The sequence below is a fragment of the Cheilinus undulatus genome, linkage group 13 (assembly GCF_018320785.1).
Source record: "Cheilinus undulatus linkage group 13, ASM1832078v1, whole genome shotgun sequence".
NCBI classification, from domain to species: domain Eukaryota; kingdom Metazoa; phylum Chordata; class Actinopteri; order Labriformes; family Labridae; genus Cheilinus; species Cheilinus undulatus.
The window spans coordinates 26,820,143-26,841,247 of record NC_054877.1 but is presented as its reverse complement, the minus strand read 5'-3'; the positions used below and the strand labels follow the sequence as shown (position 1 = coordinate 26,841,247).

At 38.3% G+C, this 21,105-nt stretch overlaps 1 protein-coding gene across 3 annotated transcripts in view; it reads right to left on the bottom strand.

Annotated features, from left to right (window-relative positions):
• LOC121520549 (glypican-5-like) overlaps positions 1-21,105 on the bottom strand; it is a 194,339-nt gene that overhangs the window by 19,086 nt on the left and 154,148 nt on the right. For all 3 annotated transcript variants that reach the window (XM_041804054.1, XM_041804052.1, XM_041804053.1), the window contains one exon: positions 15,944-16,085. In XM_041804054.1, the coding sequence (XP_041659988.1) occupies positions 15,944-16,085 (142 nt within the window). The remainder of the gene's footprint in view (positions 1-15,943; positions 16,086-21,105) is intronic.

Sequence of the window (21,105 nt, the reverse complement as noted above, 5' to 3'; positions counted from 1 at the left end):
GAACATATAGTATAAAACATAGTAGTATGACAATAAAACTTCTTGAATCTTGAATCTTGAATAGTGTGCTGACCATGATGGAGGAGCATTTCCAAGCTCAAACTGCACCTTGTAGTTATTGCTGCCTACTTGAGTTATCTTACCTTTTGTGAAATGAAGGTTCAAAATAAAGTATGCAAAGGCAATGAGCGAGTGTTATAGTACATAAGAAAACCTGTAGTTTCAAGAAAAAGCACTTAAACACGACATAGTAAAAATTCCAAAGCAAGGCTGGACTTAAAGTTTGGTCAACCTAATGTTAATTTACAAGTAAGATTGAGCTACTATAACTTAAAATGACTAAGGTCATTTTCACACCAGATAGTTGATCCTTCAGGAGTATCAATAAGGGTATCAACATTGTTATAATTAACAATCCTCATCCTTGTTACTATAAAGTACCATCTACTACAGCAGAGTCAGAAATGTTCCATTAATAAATCTATTCTCCTTCATTGCTTGTTTACTGGGATTAGGACAGCAGTCCAATCAACCAACCAGATCAGGTTATAATCACATAACTGTGCATATAGACATAATGAGACTTTCTTAAGTGCACTCCTGCTTTGAGTATTCAGAAATTAAATTCCTAAGAGCTTGATGTTGATGTTGAAGTGAAAGTGTAGTATGAAAAACAGAGTTTGGCATGCGTAAATGGTCATTAGGGCTCTACCTTCTCGTAACACCATTTATCCGCAGCAGCGCCCGCACTAAAGTGAGATGCAAAGAGTGTATTTGCAGACCTGTGTTGCTCCATGTGACCGGTCTCCTCTGAATTAAACTGATCTAAAGTGATGCTTGCCTTTTCAACATCAAAGTGTTTTTCAGAAATCTGTGTGGGTTAGAAAAAAAGTTGCGCTGTGATGTTATAAATGTTTGATTTGGTGGGGTGAGTCAAATACTTTGATGTAAACTCTTGGTTGCATAACTGACTGCAGTTTTAGAATTAAATTACTTTGAACGGTGCACTAAGTACGCTGTCAGTGCCCCCCTTCCTATCTGATCTGTAATCTGCTGAAGCAGTTAGAGGCCAGCCCCCCCTCCTAACCCTCCAGCCTGACAGTCTGTTACAGGTTCAGCTCTAATTGCCACATCAATTATGGATAAGGGAGAAGGGCTTTGTCGCTCTCTCTGCTGGTCAATAGAATAGGCCTTTAATGAAGCAGAGGCTAGCATGCAAGTCTCTTTGATGCCTACACATATATAAAGCCTTGTGCTGCAGGTAGTCAATACAAAAACTGGCTCATCACTGCTAGTGTCCATTATCTGACCTCTCATGCAATGCTAATGCACTTTTGCCATCTGAAGCAGATACTCTGATCGGGGTTAAAACAAAAGTTTGCATCTTTTGAGTTTGAAATAGAAGGACCTGCCTCTAAAAGGAGAATCAAAAACCAATTTCTGCATGCTCTCCTCTTTTTGCCTCACCTTGTCTGTATTCCCTCCTGCATACCAGGCCGAGCTGAGACAAAGAGGATCAGACTCATCCCTGCTTATCCTTCTACTGTATTTTTCAATATCAGTGGAATGTCTGCCTTTATTTGCTCAGTGCTCAGTTACAGCAGGAATGCCAGTTTCTGTGTTGCTAGCCAGGGATAGGCTTCAGGCGAGTCAAGAAAGTCAAGGAGGCCACTCAAGCACCTCCCCTCCCCTCCTTCTTCCACCCAATCCACATCTTAACCCCCTACAGAGACGCCTGGGTATGAGCATTAATAAAGCAGCCCAAATAAACCAGCTGATCACTGAGTTGCCTTAGCTGTAGATCTGTCTGTCAGTGTGTAGACATCAACAAAATATATCCACAAATTAACTGAGCTCTTATTAAATCTGGTCCCAGTGTCAAAGTCCAAGCTTGACTGGAGTGTTTCATTCACTTTAAAACACAAGTCATATCCACTGATTTTGCTGCTTTCAATAAAGAACCCTTAATGTGTCTGGACACCACATTTAGCCATCTTAAAAAGACATTTACTGCTTGGAAACCTGCACATGTCGTAAGGATTGCTTGTTAGATTAGTGAATCACAGCTCCTTCTGTGGTTCTGCAGTAAAGACTTTTATGTGGCTATGCTATCACAGCAATGACTCACTAGCATTCCTTGTTCCTCTGCTATAAACTTCATAGCAACCATACAAAAATCACAGAATCCATGTATCATTTTCACTGACTTCCGAGGTTATAAACCTTTGTTACTTCCTTGCTTTATAACCTGTTGCCACACCTGCAATTCTTGGTGTTTCCCAAAGGTGTGCTGGAGAGGCTCGATCGTAAAGGCCTCACTGATACTGCTTAGAAAGGAAATGATGATGCTGGCTAATGAGAACCATTCTCCTCTGATGACCGCACGCCTAGGGAGCCCTTCAAGCTAATACGCTCTAAAAGTGCAATAAAAACCACAGGGCAGAACGTGCAGAGTTAGGAAGAAAACTAAAACCACAAAGAAGAAAGGTGGAAGATGGTAGAAACAGGGGTTGTTTGGGCAGCAGGACACTAGAGACAGTAAGGTTGTCAAAATGTTTGTTAGCTTCATACTTCTTTATAATGTGTTTTACAACAATTCACTATCCATTATTTTAATGACGGGTAGGATACAAAGTACCGAAGCATGAAAATAAGTAAAAAAAATAAAATAAAATAGGTGCATGGAAAAGAAAACAACTCCATCAGAAAACTTTTGCTTACCGTCTGTATTGCACAAAAGATTGGCAATGTCTGCATGTAAATGTTGCCAATGTTTTTGTGCAAATTAGGTAGTGTGCAATGTTTTTTAACTTTTGTTTATCCTTAAAAGAAAGAGAAGTTTTATTTTTTTAGGAATGAAAGGAAACATAACCCCTGTTCCAGTTGACAATTTACTTATGAAAGCCAAAATGTCCCAACATTAATGGTAGGCTAATTTTCTGTTCATAATATTAGTTTAATGTTTTTTCATAAAAATACGGGATTAGAATAAAAGAACAGGCAACAACCTGATTCAGTAAGAACAAAAAAGTGCCCAGTCTTACTTAGAACTACGTTGTCCATGTGCATTAGAACTTTTTTCTTGTAAATGAAAAGTTTCTTGTAGGTACAAGAAAGTTTTGCATGTGCATATGAAGGTCTGAGATTTCTTATTACCATTTCATGCATGCACCACAGGGACGCCCATAAGGGGAGAGCTTCCCGGGGCCCAGACCTGGCCCAACAGGGGAGCCATGGATGTCAGGAAAATCACGGTCCATTGTTAAGTTAATCTGCGATAACCATATCTTATATTTAATCCAAATACTAACCACTCTTGTAAAAAAAAAACAACAAAATAATAATCTTATTTATTCATGCTATAGTACATTTCAGCCTATTTAAAAAATGTAAACCCCTTTTCTTAAAACAGAATCCCTCTTTTTTTGCTAGTATTAACAATATGGACGGGCACAGGGACCATTTAGAAAGCAATTTCAGACTTCATAGCTAAGCTCTGATAAGCACAAAAATCAGGATGCCAGAGAATAAAGAAAAGGAGCTAAAACAATTTTAAGGGGAAAAACTTAAATAAGTTCAAAATGAAAATTAGATGAAAATTTGCAATACTGGAGGGGGTGAAAAGTGGTTACAGAGTGGCAAAATTTGGCTAAAGTTGCAAAATTGGAAGAAGGTGGCAAAAAAGGGGTTAAGAAAAGCATAAATGGGGCAACACTGGTGGAAAGATTGTGAAAAGCAGTCCAAAAGTGGCATAAATTGCTTGGAAAAGAGGGTGAAAAGTGGTCACTGAGACAAATTGGGTAGAAAGCAGCAAAAATAAAGAGAAATAGGCAAAAATTTGTTAGAGAAAAGCATAAATTGGGCAAAATCAATGGATTAAAATGTAAAAAGCTGATAAAATATTTGAAAATTGGTGCAGAAAAAGGGGTGAAAAGTGGTTACAGAGTGGCAAAAATTGGTTAAACTTGCCCAAATTGGTGAAGGGGGGAGAAGCCATTAGAAAGTGGCAAAAGATGGTTAAAAGTGGCAAAAAAGTGGCAAAATCACTGGAAAAATAGTGAAAAGTGGTTAAAAGTGTGACAAAATTGGTGGGGAAAAGAGGGTGAAAAGTAGTTACAGAGTGGTAAAATTGTGCTGAGAGTGGAAAAATAGGGATAAAGTGGCCAAAATTAAAAAAATTGACAAATGGGGAAGAATCAGTGGAAAAATTGAGAAAAGCAGATAAAAAATGGCAATGATTGGTTTAAAGTGGAAAAATTAGGCAAAATGGACTAAACCAACTGTGCATTGGCTCCGCCTCCCTCCTGTCACAGCCCTGTCTTTCTTCATAAGTGTTACTAAAAAAAGCTCCCTACAAGTGACTTGATTTGTTTAATAACTGAACTGAGCTGGGTAAAATGCAGAATAAAAGCACTCTGTACGACGGTGGGGATTGTCTCCAAGGATATATTAAAACGGGCTTTAAGTTTGAGTACTACTTGCACTGTGTTTATCTTGTGACGTACTCTACCAATGTGGAACCAGACAGCTTCCTCAGTGCGAGAAGTGTGGAGAACACTTTGATTAGACCAGTGCGTTTCAGTTTATGGCCTTTATCAGGGTCATCAAGAAACATTCCCTGATATATCCTACCGATGTGGACATACATATCTCCCACAACAAGGTGAATATGCCTCTCTATTTGTCATTTTCCCATCTGTTTTGGCCACTTGGAAAAACAGGCGATCCCTTGATTCTCTAGATTGTCAGTGTGTGAAATGTGCAGATAAGGCATGCTAGCAGCCTGAAAGCCCGGACTTGCTGTGTGAACTTGTGTACCTAACAGAACCTGTTGTAACAGTATTGGTATCGATAAGCTAAAACATGATTGATACAGTAACAATCTCCATCTCTAGTAAGAAAGAAATTTTCTTGTTCTTAACACTTTCTCTTGAGCATGGGAAAATATTTTTGCTCATAAGAACTTCATTGTGTGCACAAACAGTTTTCATTGTGCACCTGACCCTTACTGTTTTATTTGTTCTGTCCAAACATATCCATGTCAGAGAGAATGATACTGAAAGTTCTGACATTCGTTTATAGATTTAGCAAGACAAAGTATTAAGAAAATGATGCAATGACAGAGCAAATACCTGACTCTGCAGATCTGAGTGAAAATGTGACTCATTGCTCCCACCTCCACCCTCAAACCAGACCAGGATTCTGCCCAGCCAAAGCTACCTCTGATCCACTTGTTCCTTCCTCTCCAACGCTACCCTGCCCTGCGGACTTCTCACTCAACCCCTTGAGCTCCAGATGAAAAAGCTACGGGAAATGGCAGTCCTCCTGGTAATATCCGCACCGGGACAGAGCCACTACATCTGCTGACCAGCCGGCCTGAAGCACACCAGTCCCAAGGGGCCTCAGCTCAGTCCAGGACCTGGGAAGATCAAGCAGTTGGGATTGGCTCGACCCTGGCCTGGCAGATTGTACAAGAACCAAATCCCCCTATCCTCCCTTCTAACCCACCTCTGTCACGGTAGATGGAATCATAGATTTGTGTTCATCTGAACTTCATTTTCGTGTTCGCTGTTCTTCCAAACCTTTGACATTTTTTGTTCTGTAACATTACATCATATAGCTTTATTTGGCCTTACCTCTCTATAGTATATCCTCTCTCTTTTCCTTTAAACTCTACCTGACCTTTTGTCCTCTCTCAGATCCCAACTTCACCCTTAATCGCCATCTTCTCTTCATCTTGAAAGTTTTCTAACATGAAAGGCAGGTGAAGACAGAGTCCAGGGCAGCAGAGAGTCTGGAGCCGATCCATTGTAATCCTGCTAACGCTGGTGTAGGTTGGCGATATCCTGCCCCAGAAACTGTTCATTTCAAGAATGTGCTGTTCCTGCCAGGACGGACAGCTGCTGCACACCTTTACAGCGTTAAAGGCTTTGAGGAGAGAGTTCTCTTCATGCCCTTGCCATTAGGGTGCAACTTGATAACATTTTTAGGCTAATATGGTAAAGTAAAGGTACCAAGGCGTGATTTAAGGTCATTATGTAAGCCATGCATTGAGTCACTGAAAAGGGATCTCTTTAAGAGGTGTTTGCACAGCTGTGTGTGCAAATTTAAGCTGCATATTACAGCAGACATTGATAGATGAGGGGTGCAGAATTTGCTTTGGTGCCCTTCAGCCTTATATTCAAAATCTGCTGATTGGAACCCACCTTGAATATGTGTTTTTGTATGCTAGTAGAATAAAATCTGCTAATTAAACCAGTCAAATTTTTCCAGGAAAAAAGACACATCAACAAAACCAGCAGCTGTGATTTAAAATAGTTTCAGAGTTACTTCCCTGAGGGTCAGGTTAACAAACACACAAACACTTAAAGCCAGCTGTTTCCTTCTGCATGATTATATGAAAGTTTTTATTTTTCCTTCTGCTCAAGTGTAAAAGAATCGCTTTCATCCACTCCTAAATCTTCTAGTTTTGTCACATTGAGATAATTATGTTCTCTGACAGAACAGGAAAGCAAAACAATCATTGCCAATGGTTTCATGCTAATAGACATGTTTAGGCACCGAGGTGCAGAGAGTGTGAGCAATTGCCGGGGGTGTCTTCACTTTCTTGATGAGCTCACCAGTGTTCCAGACAGATGGTGTTTGTTACCGAAAGAGAATTGTACTTTCATGGCTGTACGATTCACACTATATTGCCGCGCATCCCTCAGGCTCAATCACAAGGAAGTGTTTATCCGTGCGTTTACTTCTCTCTCCTCTGAGATGGATAACCTGCTTTCTTCTGCTCTTGTTTTTATGACTTCTTGCACCTTTATCAGGCAGCTGTGCTCAAAAGCAGCAGAAACAGCCCTGCTGCAGTCGGATAGAAGTAGGTGTTGAAAGGTGGGGAAGGTTTTGTTTTTTAATCTCCCACATCAAGTTCTTTAAATTTTCATAGGAGCTGAAAGCTAACTTCTGCTGCACATTCTTCATATTTGATATCCTTTGTCCTAATTTTCTTAATTTTTGTAGATCTGCACAGACAGACTGAATAAAAACACTCAGACATGCCTGCTGCCCTCGCAGACAGATAAAGTAGTGCTTTACCTTTTAATGCACAGACATTTGGAGTCTTCCCTCTCCTCCTAAATGGAGAGATAGTGGTCTAATGTGCCACTTGGGTCTTTTTACAGATTAATACCTTAATGAGCTGGCTACAAATGAAAAGCTCCTTTGGAAGGAGCAGCCATAAGGGTACCCGGGATAATACAGTTAATAAGCCAAAGTCACGCCACAAAGTGTACCACAGAAGAGGCCACATAGCTGCAGGGGGAAAGCGGGATGATATGGTTCATTAAGGAATCACTGATTTATTCCCCTCTCCATGGCTGGCCATGGTAATGGCACTGCATACATGACCGGGCCTTGTTTAGTTGGCACACAAAGTACGCTCACATGTCTGCAGGCAAGAAGAGAGAAGGATCTGAACCGAGATAAAACAGAGATGACATCATGCAATCAGACTGCAGTTTCTTTGAATAGAGACTTTTTTCAACTTTTGTTTGAAGCTTTTGTGGCAAATCAGTCATTCTTTCTTTGCAAGGCAATGACAAATGGTAAGTTTGAGCTCAAGTTTCACATGACATCCGTGAATATCTACATTTTAAGAGTTCAGCTCTGAAGTAGGAGGTACATATAGATGACATTACACACCTTATAATTATACTGTCTTATAATTATGCAGATTTTCTAGGTGAGACTTGCATTAGTTTCTAAACATCTGAATGATGATAATGGCAGTGAGTCTCAACAGATGAGTCATTATTTTAGTGATGAAGTCTCTCTCAGCAGATCAATGGGTGTTCATGACACCATATGACAGGAAGCTTGGGAGGTCTACCACTGTGGCAAACATTTTTAGAGACTTATGGAGGGCAAATATGCTTTCAACTGCTTTAATGAATGGTTACCACCAAACCTAATTTAAGCCAGGCATACAATGTACAACTGTTTACATTTTGGGGTGAACTGTCAGCATTAGTTAGTCAATAATTACACTGTCAATATGTATGGCCAATATATTGACTGCAAATATGCAGGAATTCTCGTATCTACCAATATCACTACAATGTCAATAATTTCATGCATCCCTACCCACAAATAATTTAATCACACTGTATAGGTTGATTTGTAAGCATTATTTGGGAGCTGATACTGTAAGTTTGAATTGACATGAAGCATAAATGATTCTTAGCAAGGTGTTTTTTTTTTTTTAACTTTCACAAATGGATGAGGGTAACATGTTACAAAGTAACACTTTAGTATTTAGAACACATTTTGCTTTGAGTAAAGTTGAGTTACCATAACATAACGTACCACAACGTAACTTAACATAACATGTTCACATACACCCCCTATGTTAAATATCGATTTTCACAGCAGACATAAACACATCATAGCCTGGTTCAAAAAAGATTTTAGTCAAAATAGCTCATGTCTTATGGGCACTTACTATATATATTTTTTTTCTTTGTAAAAACTTGTCTGTTTCAGTTTAAATAAGGAAAATGAGTTGTGCCTAAGCTTATCCTCAGCTCCTCGTCTTAGTCTGTTTCTAGGTTGATCTGAGGTTACTTCATACAGCAGTTTCAGTGAGTATGCCATTGACACTTATTGGCCTTGAACATGTTCTACAGGCTATGGTTAGTAATGCATTTCAAGAAATCTGTTGTACTTTCTCATGAAAGCAGTCCATTACTGACAACAGTAAAATCCTTGAGGCATCTACACAGTTTCTTTTTCTCTCTGAGGCCTTGCCTACATGTTGGTGGGTATTTTCGAAAACAGCCGTTTTTCTGTTTGCTTTGATTTTCGGTATACATGCAAACAGTGTTTTAGGTCACTGAAAACACACCTTTTTTACTGCATCAACATGTAGATGCATACGCAGGTTTTAGTCTGTAACGTCACACTTGCTAACTGGACTTGCAACAGAACTTTGGATATGTGTACACATACACACACAAATGCTGAAGTTGATGAATAGATGCCTGAATGGGCTGCTTCAGACAACACTAGAGAGACTCAAACCACTACCAACGTTGGAATTTTTATATGTTAAGGATATTATTTCTGTCTGTGAGTGGGCTGCTTCACCAGTACAGTGCAGGGCAGACTACTGTTGGTATAGTATGATCCTTAAAGCAGTGTGTTTTTGCGTCTTCATGTGGGTGAAACATTTTTTAAACGTTGCTCATGTGGACAGAATTATTTTTTAATATATTTTTGGAATAAGGTATACAACCAGCTGTGTCAGTTCACATGTGTAGCTAGCTAACTCAACTAACACTTGTAAAGGTTTTAACATCATAATGTAATGTTGTCCAACACAGCTCATATGCATGGCTCAAACATAAACACTGCCTAAAACACCCTTGCTCTCTGACTTACAACCACACTCAGCATCACCAATAAACACAAGCCACAAGCAAGCTAAATCTTATCAAATAATCCCTTGGGTCGACAAACATTCTTGCCAATGTTTCTGTCATATCTTTTGTGAATGGAGAGTGAAGACAGATCAAACAGACATGCCTATTTCCATGGTGCTTTAAGAAGTCTACCAGTTTGCGCAGGCCTAATTAGGGATTCAAGCCTTGAAGTTTGGGAATTGGCTCATGGCTCTGCTCATGAGTGTGTGCATTTGTAAGACCTAAATTTTAAATATGCCAGAAATTCATCCAACTAGTCTGGCACAGCGGATCACCCTTGTGTCCTCTGCAAAGCAACTGATGTATGATTGAGCTGAAATTCAGCACAAATTTAAAAACAGTTCAATATTTGGGTCAGTAATGGCCCTGAATCCAAACAGTGTGCACCCTGCAAAACAAATTCCTTTAAGAATTGCCAAAGTTGGTGGTAATTTGTGAAGTCAAAAAGAAATGAGATACCTGTATGTGAATCCAAACATGTCATATTGCATTGAGGTGCTGATTTCAAACAACACTCAGCCCTCAGTGAGGCAGACGTCACCAAAAGCACAAATGTCCAAGATATTTAAAAGATGGCAAGTCTTTAAAGTGTCAAGATACAAAGCTTAATCTCCAAGAGCCTGACTGGCTCCTGTTTGAAAACAAAATGGATTAAAAGAATATGTGTATAACAATTGCAGTTACTCGCCTCAAAGCTTTGGGAACTGCCAATACATTCCCACCATGGAGTCCAAAGCCAGGCTTGGCATGTCTAAACAAACGTCGAGCCAAAAAATGGACTGCCCATGCATAAGAGGACAAGTACTGGCCAGCTCCTGTCATCATTCTTCAGACATACAAATGTGCCTTATAGTCAGAGCTGTCTTATAACACAGCCAACGCTTTATTTTGTTTTTATCGATACAAAAAGGCAGAACACCTTTCCAAGCAGCATGATTCGGCTACTGGATAACAAATACTCCTCTGAAAGCTAAAGGATAGTTGTACAGGCAGCAGGACTCACCGGGATATGGATTTTTACTTTGAGCACAGACTAATGGGTTTTGTTCTGTAAATCTCAGACACTGCTTTTGATTGATTATCCCCTACTGTGGGTGTACTGCTGCTGTCAGAGCTCTAAGAAAGGTTAGCATGTTTTACACACACCCTGACAAGGAGCTGGGTGGAAAGGACCTGTCCAGAGCAGTGTGTTACTGGGAGTGGAATGGCTATTGATTGGTTTATTTGTTGTTTTGTAGTGTGAATAGCTTTCTTTCTACCATTTGGGGAACCTAAACCTGATGTGCTGCTTGCGAACTGAGCCACACTGGCTGTTGTCATCCACTGTGTTATTTATGAGTATTATATTGCTGATTAGAATAGTGCTGTAGCTAAAACCACATGGTGTTGTATCTTTATTGTGCTAACATGTTTTAACTTAGCATGGGCTTCAGCAACTTTAACTTTCAACAACACATACAGCCAAGGCCGCACTTAAGGGGGGATAAAGGAGAGAGCTTTCTGGGGGCCAACCAAAAGGGGGGCCCATGAATTCAGTGAAATTATGGTCCATTGTAAAATTAAGCTGTGATAACCATATTTCATGTATTGGCCTGAATAACAACCACTCTTATCGAAGCAGGAAAAAATTTAATTATTTTTTTAATGCAGAAATATATATCCTTCTTAAAAACGTGAAATCCTTTACTTAAAAAAGAATGAGTTTAAAGTGTCAAAAAATGGATGGAAAGTGGAAAGAAATAGTTTACAGTGGCAAAGAGGTCTTAAAATTGGTAAAAAATGTGTTTAAAGTGGTGAAAAGGAGGAAGTAAAGCGGAAAATATGGTTTAATTGGCAAAAACAGGCAGAAAAATCAGTGGAAAGGGTTTAAAATGTGGAAACCTTCCTTAAAAGTTGCAAAAAGAAGGGGGCAGAAAAGGTGGTGAAGTAGAACAAGAAAGTTTCTAAAATTGGTTTAACTGGAAAAAATGGTTGAAAGAGGCATAAAGTGGAAACAATTCTTTAAAAGTGTCAAAAAGTGGTGAAAAGTGTTTAAAAAGGCATTAGCAAAGGCAACAATAGGCAGAGAGTGGCAAAAGTGGGTCTGACAAATAGTGAAATGCAGTTAAAAGGGCAAATATTGGCTTATTAAGTGGTGAAAAGTGGTAAAAAGCAGCAAAAATGGGTTAACAGAGTTGTCAACAGACGCAACATGGCAAAAATGGGTCAGTAGTAGCCAATAAAAAAAAAAAACAGGGAGAGACGTAGCAAAAGTGGCAAAAAAAAGTGGCAAAATGGCTTTAAAGTGGCAAAAAGGAAGAAGGGGCTGAATATGATTAAAAATTGGCAAGTGGGTTAAAGGAGGCATATATGGGTTAATAAAGGCAGAAAATTGGCAGAAAGTAACAAAAATTGGCCACAACTAGCATAAATTGGCAAAAAAGTGGTAAAAAGCATCTTAAAAATGGGTAAGCAAAGGCAACAATAGACAGAAAGTGGCAAAAAAGAAGGGCCAAAAAGGGTGATGAAGTAGAATTATAAAGTGGCAAAAAGGGCTAAGAGAGGTAAAAATGGGTTAAAAATGGAAAATGTGTGTTAATAGAGGCAAAACAATAGGCATAAAGTTGCACACTGGGTTAAAAGTGGTGAAAATGTGCCTCAAATGGCAAAAACTGGTAATAGTGTGCAAAATTGGTGAAAAAAAAAAGAAAAAAAATACGTTAAAAGGGGCTAAATGTGGCACAAATAGATAATTTCAACAGCAGAACCTACTAACTTTTAGCCTGGACACTGGCATCAATGCTACTGATGAAACACACATATATTGATTCAAACAATAACTGGAGAGGGCCCATTCTCTGGTTTTGGCAGGGCCCCTGCGTGTAACTGCTGCAGTAAAATGTAACACATTTTAAGACTAAATAGGCTCATTAGTATAAGATGATAAACTCAGAAATAAGTATCATAATTGTAGAAAACAACGATAACTTATAATGACAGTGGATGAACAAAGACACCCTGATAAAGGGCTGAAGAATGAAAGAGCTAAAAGCTTTAAATGACACTTGGCCTCCTACACACCTCCCTCGCCTGCATAATTAGAACAGGAGATGGAGGAGGATAAAGACAAATGTGACACATTCTTCACATAAGAGGATAAATAAGAAGATAAATTAATGGTTAACACAGGGACCTTAAATTGGAACAGTAAGTGTTTTTTTCCCATTTCTGCTTCTTTGAAGTTTTGAAAATGAAAGCTAAAAATGAATGTCATTTTTCAACTCATGGTGACTAATGATGTTTGCATACACATAAATGCAATTCCTTTGTTGTCTTGTTACCAACACTTACAGATAGGGTCAATTTGGCTGTACAGTGGTCAATATTCCTTTGAAACTGGACATCTGTATGCCAAAAGCGAGATGGTTCTTGGAAATTAATACCTGCATGCTGCAGGGAAAGATCGCTCGTCGTTGACTGTCTGTTGACTGACGTAACCTTTGTTTTGGCCTGTTTGTCATATGAGTTGAACTTGACATGTTGCTGTCCTGGCCAGGACTCCCTTTGAAAATACTTTTGTGTATCTGGGAAAACTCCTGGTTACATAATGGTGAAGTAAATTAAAGTACAATCAGGCAACTCTACTTGACGTATACACAAAACCTTACCCAAGCCTATATCATATTTAATATAAAGATGTCATAAAAGTGCTACAACATTTATCAAGTGCTTCACAAAAATCATATTTCCATTATTAATCCTCACAGGAATCAGACTTTTTACTCTGTTACACTCTGTTTGAAAAGCATTTTACACATCTGAGCACGAACAAGATCCTCCTGACACGCATTAATGACAAGATGTCAAATCAGGGGACTGTTGCCCCAAGCTGTCAGGGGTAGGGTGTTCCCAGGCAAATCATTTTATGTATGCTTACCACTAATTATAAGTGTGTTTAGCCGACTAGTCTAAAGTCAAGAAAACACATTTTGTAAACTTCACACTGTACCAGTAAAGCAACTCCACACAGCAGTTTGTTAACATGATGTTGCTAATGTTTAACCTGACACACCATACTGTTACATATATCCATTGCATAAAATTCATGCCATGGACTGTCAGAAGATGTGCAAAAACATATTCTCTGCCATGACAAGCTTTTGGTGTGGCTCTTTATTCTTGTTTTTAGAAAGAAATGTAGTTCAGTTTTGATTAAACTAATGCTTTCCTACAGCTACAACCAAACCGCCTGTCTCGGTCAGGACACTCTTTTAAATGAGATTCTTATCTCAACAAGGTTTTTCCTGGTTAAATAAATTTAAATAAAATAAAGGCTAATATATAATAGCAGTCATTATATAAACCGGCAAACTCATACTGAAGCAGGCCAGGACAACAAAGAAATGTTGTCCAGTGCTGACAAAACTGTAGCTGTGGCTACATCTGAGCTAATCACTCCACTAGCAGCTATTGTATATACCAGCTTACACTGCAACTAACCCCTTCCCCTTGTAACTCTCACAAACTTCTTTTTCATCATTAAAATCTTTTAGCGTTGTTTTCATTCTATTTACACAGCAATGTTGTCCAGTTAAATCTGCCGCTATGCTTTAGCTACATCTGAGCTAATCGCTACAGGAGCAGTAGCCATTGCTATTGGGTTTAAGTACAACTTAACCTCGCCTGTAGCTACTGCCTGTTTCTCCTCTAATGATGCTGATTGGTCCGAACAGTGTTCAGTTTGGCACAAACGTTGTGTATTGGAGCTTTTCAAGATGGATTTGCCTGATGACGGACATGGAATCTGGCAAATCCATCTGCTTTGCAGGGTTAGCTAATGTTAGCAGTGTTAGCACTGTATCCCCATTTTCTAAATTAAAAAATTGCTAAACCGCACTGTTCCTACAAAGTGCTATAAATGCTTTCCATTTACTTTTGTTTACACTGGGTTATAGAGTTCTGTGGCAGGCTTGCAGCTGTTATTAAAAACAGCGACAGGAGTTGCTAGTAGCGGTCAACTGTCTTACAATTAAGAAAGATCTTTTGACCCAAATTGTGGCCCTGAACTGATTGAAAATACATATCAAGAATTAGCCTCGTAATTTTGGTGCCGACCCTCAAGGGATCCGAATTTAACTGTTTAGCCGGTTAATCATGCGCATGGGTCTACTGCTTTGCACAAGGGCACCTCGTAGTACTTACGAAATTATCTGGAGCCTATCAGGAACATACAATTTGTATGTGGGTAAAGCCAGGTTCAAGCAATGGGTTTGTAAGTCAATTTATGTCATAAAGAATTTGAAAAAAAAGGTTAGTCAAATAGTTAAAATACTACTTTGATGATCTGATCAGAAAGTAAAAATGTTATTGTTCTATTAACTGAAGACAACTGAAATAACTAAAGATGGATAAAGTATGTGTTGCTTTATGTGGGGAATTTGCTAAATTCTAAATTTTGCTAAATTTTGCCAAATTTTGGGGGATTTTGCCTTAAATTTGATGACAGTGAGTGGAGATATGACGGGCCATGCAGTGAAGCTTAAGACAGTTGACATATCATTAGGCACCTGTTTATAAATGTTAATATATGTGTTTGTGCATTTGTGTTTGCCTGAGCAAACAGTCCTCACAAACATGATGTGTGCTCTATATGAAGGCCCAGCTGAGTCAGCATTTTTGCAGAAGACTTGGGGAATCCACAGAGTCTCTGCTTACTCCAGCAAGGATTTTATCATGCCTGCTTGCTTTGGTGTCTCAGCATACACTATCTCCTGATGGACTATTTGTCAGCCACATGAAAAAGCTGAACTTTTACCAAAGTAGCCCCTGCTGTTATTGTATGCATAGATGAGTCCACATTTGCTCCTTCATATCCCCATCTACTCGCCCCCATGCTACGTAAGCCAGTGCTCCTTTGTTTAGCTGGGTAGGTTGAAAAAAAATCAACATGATAATTAGGGATGATTAACAAGGAGCTTCTGCAGGAGATCAAATGATTCTCATCAAAGCTAACACATTCCCTAACACCTCCTCACTGTCTTGTGTAGTTGTGTGTGTTTGCCTGTGTGTGTGCGTGCCTGCTGAAGCAAACTGGCTTGTCTATCTCAGGATCTGACGAATCTCCCGAGCTGTCGCCTTTGCTCTAGCCTCAAGGAGACACGGTAGGTAAGAATTGCCGAGTGTGACAATATGTTTTTTTAAATAAATTTGCCCTCTTATGTAGGAGGTGAATGAAGGATTGACTTTGTGGCAATATTCAGAAACAATCCAAGGCTCACTGAACAAGAGGAAAGTATGCAGCAGAGAGAGCTGTCCTTGGTTATAACCTGCACAGAATCAGCTGATTGCTGACACAGGTGATAATCACAAAGTTTTTAATGGAAATGTTGTGGATGATAGAAGGAGAAGGCTATTTCATATGCTAATAAAGGAAATATACGATTAGTAAAGTGAAAAGAAAAGTTCATATATATGGGAAGACATGTAATACTTACAGATGTGGCCTTGACCATCTCCTGAGGCCTGACATCCATCTTCATCATCACAGTCTGTGCTGCTGCCCTCCTCCGTCTCCCCACTTCCCAGCTCATCCCAGGGCTCCATCTCACCCAGTTTAGGAAATTTTTCATGAGTTTCCTAAACAAAACATACAGGAGAGAGGGTTACTACAAACTTGTGAATGACAACTGACAAATTGAAATAAAGGCTGTTGGTATAAATGCATTAATTGCAATTAAATAAGGTCCATAATTAAAGAATTCATTTTCTAACATCCTTTATTGTATAGCACATTTTGGTTAAACCACTCCAACATCTCCCTGCAGCCAAAGCGATGTACAACTAGCACACCTCTGCATCTGAATGTCGAGTTTCAATAGTGATCTTCCCAGGCGTATAATTTCTCATCCAATTAAATGCAAAATATAACTGTGTTTAGCCGACTTGTAGAAAGTCAAACGAGTACATTTTGGAAACCAACCTCACATTGCAATGGTACAATGATATCTCATTGTAAACATTAAAACATAATTTAATCTAACCTGCAATATAGTTCAGTCTAGTTCATGAAAAACATTGAAAAAATAACATTTCATGAACTGGGGGTAAGAATAAAACCTAACAATTCTAATAAAATATCCAAATAAATGACTTTTGTTGCAAGTAAAAAAGGTTCTGTGGGCTATTAAAATAAAAACAGCTCTCTTAATTTGCCTAGGTCTCATAAAAAAAGATTAATTTAGAAAAACTGAATAAAAGGCGAAGTGTTGGTTTCCCTTGCTCTTTGTTTTCTAGATATACATTTTCAAACTAATTCTAAATAAAAAAAAATTTAAAACATTCAACAGCTTAAATACGTGCTTTGCTCTGTCTCTGCCTCTTGGTTGTCGTGTTAAAGTTTGAACCTGAGCTGACATCATGCCTTTATCAGACAGTCCTGAAGACATCAAGGGATCTATCCGTCAACCTAAAGCCTAAACAACTTTAAGTTAGCACTGTTGGTCAGTATTATTTTATCAGCAATTATATCTTGCTATGGTCATTTATTTTCTGCTTCCTCTAAACAGACGGAAATGTCCGATATGTGTGTGTTGACTTGTAGTTTTTGAGGTTACTGCACTTAATGATTGTATTGAAGTATACGAGGAATGTTGGTTTAAATGAAATATATATATATATATATATATAACTTGATTTAAAAAGCCTCTTTTTTGTTGTCATCTTTTCTTATTTCAAATTACAGTGTCTCTACTCTTCCCTAACTCACTCCGCTGTGTTTCTGAGACTTTCCTGACTTCTCTGTGCATCTCTGCAGCTATATGCTGCTCAGACACCTGTTGTCTACACCGGCAGTTAATTTTCTGAGGGAAGCATCTGATTTAGGGCTGGGCAATTAATTGCAAATTAGATGAAATCACAATATGACCTGCTGCAATTTTCAAATCCCAGACAGTGCAATACTTCCTTAACCTGAAAAGTGTCAAAATACCACTTCGATATAATTTTTTTGCAGCAGAGATTTTCTGCTCTACATATTATGCATACATTCAAGTGTCTTTTTATTAGAGTAGTTTACAAAAATCCTACGTTTGCTGTTCATGTACATGATTTTCTTCATCAAAATGAGAATAACATGAAACATTTATCATTCCTTTCAGTATAGCAATTAATATCATATTTGCTGTATGAGCCCAATCCCATGTAGATATTTTTTTCAAATCTTTCATACCTAGTTTAATTTATCTAATATTTTGCTGGTAATAATTTAGAATGATTTATTGCTTGTGTTTGCTGAACAATGCATAAGATGGGGAACTTAAAAATAATTGCATATCAAATCACAATTGCAATATTGGGGGGAAAAAAACAATAATTTGATTGGCTCAGTAGCATCACATGTAGCTACTGCTATGACAAGAGAAGCTGCACAGGTCAAGATAGATCACTGTATATGTAAAAAAGCGGCGCCTCGGTCTGGATCTAGACCATGGTCAGCTAGTCAGTGACATTGGTCCTTAACTCTTTTTAGTAACCACACAAGCAAAGCCTTTAGAGAAGCACAGGCTATAGAGCTTATAGGCATATGTAAGTCAATTTATATAGTTTGTAACTGACTTTTAGCAGAATTTAACACCAAAACAATGTTCTTTCCTCCCTTAGCCCCTACCAGCCCTCCTGCCTCCACACTTTCCCTGCTCCTAAATTTTTGTTTCACGAGAGCAGCAGACAAGTGCCAACAGACATCTTTCCTTCACTTCGGAAAGCTTGTTGGTTCTCCTTCGGTCCAACTATTTTGCAACAACACTTTGGATGCCTCAACAAACAGTGTCCCCCTGAGTGGGCAGAGAAACCTCACTTTTCTACATTTTGGCAAGACTCCCTGGTAGCCAGGGAGGGGTTTGGGTATACAGAAACATAACTAAACATGTTTTAGGCTCTCATCCTGTCACTGTCAACAGCTGAGAACAACAAAGACAGAGGGAATTTGACTTCTCTCTTTTTTAGGAAGTCAACACTTTTTATAGGGCATATTGGATTTTTGCTTCATTAATGTTTAGAATGTTGCATATTAAGCTTTAAAATACATTTGTTCTGCATTCAGAGATGTGAAGTGTGTCTATAGTGAATATTTTTGTGCCCTGTGTCCATTCTCTTGCTTTGACAGATCAAACCCCGCAGCTGTGTGTAAGTTTCTGATCGATGATACATTCTGTGGCATGCTGGCGAAACAGAGGAGCAGTGTGGATGGTATAAAAAAAAAAGTCCTGGGTGGTAAAATGACATGTTGCATTTAAATACAACCACATTTTAAGAGCAGCATTGACAAGACTTAGCCCAAACAGAAGATTTCATAACTATGTTTCATCTTCTTCACACTGAAAAGTTATTTTAATGATAAAGCTTTATTAAGTCTGTCATTGGTAAGGTTTGCAAGAAAACATTAGTTTTTCAACACAAGTCATTTTGAAGGTGTATGATGTTTTTTTTAATATGGCATGTACAACATTAAACAACTGAATATGTGTATCGACATCAGTGTATTTCCCCACAGTGTAGGATCAATGAAAGTTATAAACACTAAGCTTTTTATGAGCCACACATTTTCACTAGATTATAAAACTTTCTGGGACGATTTTACAGCTGATCAATGGTATAGATCCTCTTTAGTTAAACGTCACTCTTGTGTCTTTCTTTGCCCAACACCTCAATTTATAGAAAACATATCATTGTACTACAAGCATTTTCTGCATGAAGACTCAGCCTGGAGCATGAAAAACTCCACTTATGTTCCTCACTCTCAGTGTGAAGCCGACTAATTGGACCACCTGCTGGCCCTTCCTGCTGTCCACCATCATCAAGGTGGTCTTTGTTCCATCACCCCATGTCTGACAAGAAGCTCTCCTGACATAACAACAAATCATCCTTGGGAATACAGCGTAAAAAAAATATGTTTTATGAATAGCAGATTAGTAAGACCTGGAGCTGTAGAGACACACACAGCTGAAACCATCCTCTGGGTTGTATTATGCACTCACACAAACTATTAAACATTCATGAGAACGCCGACAAGATCAATCCCGAGGCCTAGCTGACCTTCATTCTGAGGGAACAACCGCTAAAGACTTGTAGAAGGGTGAGTGGGAGGGCTAGGCGCAGGTTCAGGGTGTTGAGAGATGGCTTTAATCGTTGTTATTGACACCAAGTTGTCTGTCACTCAACACACCTGACAGAAAAGGTGACCTTTAACCAGTTGTCCATTAACGACTACAAAGACACATTACAGGATAAAGGATAAAGTTGGAAAAACTTGGACAGGCATGAATAGAAACTTTAATAAAGTTTACATTAACACAGATGGTGCACCAGGCTCCTGGGAGTAAGGCCAAAATATTCAGAGACCCCCCTGCTGACTGGCTCCATTCAGGGATGCCCAAATACTAGGGGTGTGACAAGACTCTTATCTCACGAGATGACACAAGACGAGCTGAGATTTTACACTTTTTTTTTTTTTTTTTTTTTTTTTAAATTTTGGAAAAAAATACATGAGTGGAAAATAGGTCCTGAAAGTCAGAATTGCAAAGCATTCAAGTCCATTAAAAAAATTTTAAACTAACTCCTCGTGTACTAATTATGGCTATCAATGCTTACACACAGTTTGTCTTGTCTAACTCTAACTCATACTGTACCTTTTAATGCTCTTCAAATCAAACATCTTTAATTTATACACTTTGCACTAATTGCTAAAATTACAACCATAATAAAAACATTAAGATTATTTTGAAAAGACTCTAAAACCATACACAACTGACTGAAATGTAAAGAGCTGCATCAGTTAAATTAAACTATTTCTCATCCTCTTTAAGTGCATCCATATTTAAAACACTCAAAATCAATATTTCTGTCAATAACAAGTTTGCTTTTTTAAACTGTAATTTACAGAAATAGATGATTTTATTGTTTTGTTGACTTTTTTTCTGATAAGTACGTGTATGTTAATGTGTGTGCTTTGGTGAGCATATAACTGGGGCTAGAACCCAGCAGTGATCTGAAGGGGTCACCAATCAGCTCTGTTTCTTCATTAGCTGCCCAGCAACACACTTGTGTGTCAACATGTCTTGTAATTTCTACTTTGTTTCCAATATTAGTTTAGTTTTAATTAGTTTTAAAAGCATATAGGTGTGGTACGACATGCTTTACAGTTAATTTTTACTTTGCAAAAGTGCTTATTTTTAGATCAGTTTTCATTCTTTTCAAAGTGAGTTTTAATTTCTCAGTAATATGAGATACTTCTCAGGGATGCACCTAAAAAAGGCCATAAAAAGCAAACATCACACAATTTCAAAAATATATTCAAATAGGCTACTCTGATTATTATTATTATTATTATTATTATTATTATTATTATTATTATTATTATTATTCATTGTATATATCAGACCAATCAAATCAGGCCATTTTTAATACTTCGGCTTGGCTGGCCAGGGAAAGGGTTGGGTGCCCCAACATATTTTCTTTGAAACTGAAGTAGATGTAGTTATTGGACATGTGTTGCAGAATGCTAAATGAATGCTTCTTCCTCATCTGTGCACATAAACTTTATACCACTCCTACATACAGTAAGTCTATAATTCAGAATCCCAGGTTCCCCAAAATTCTT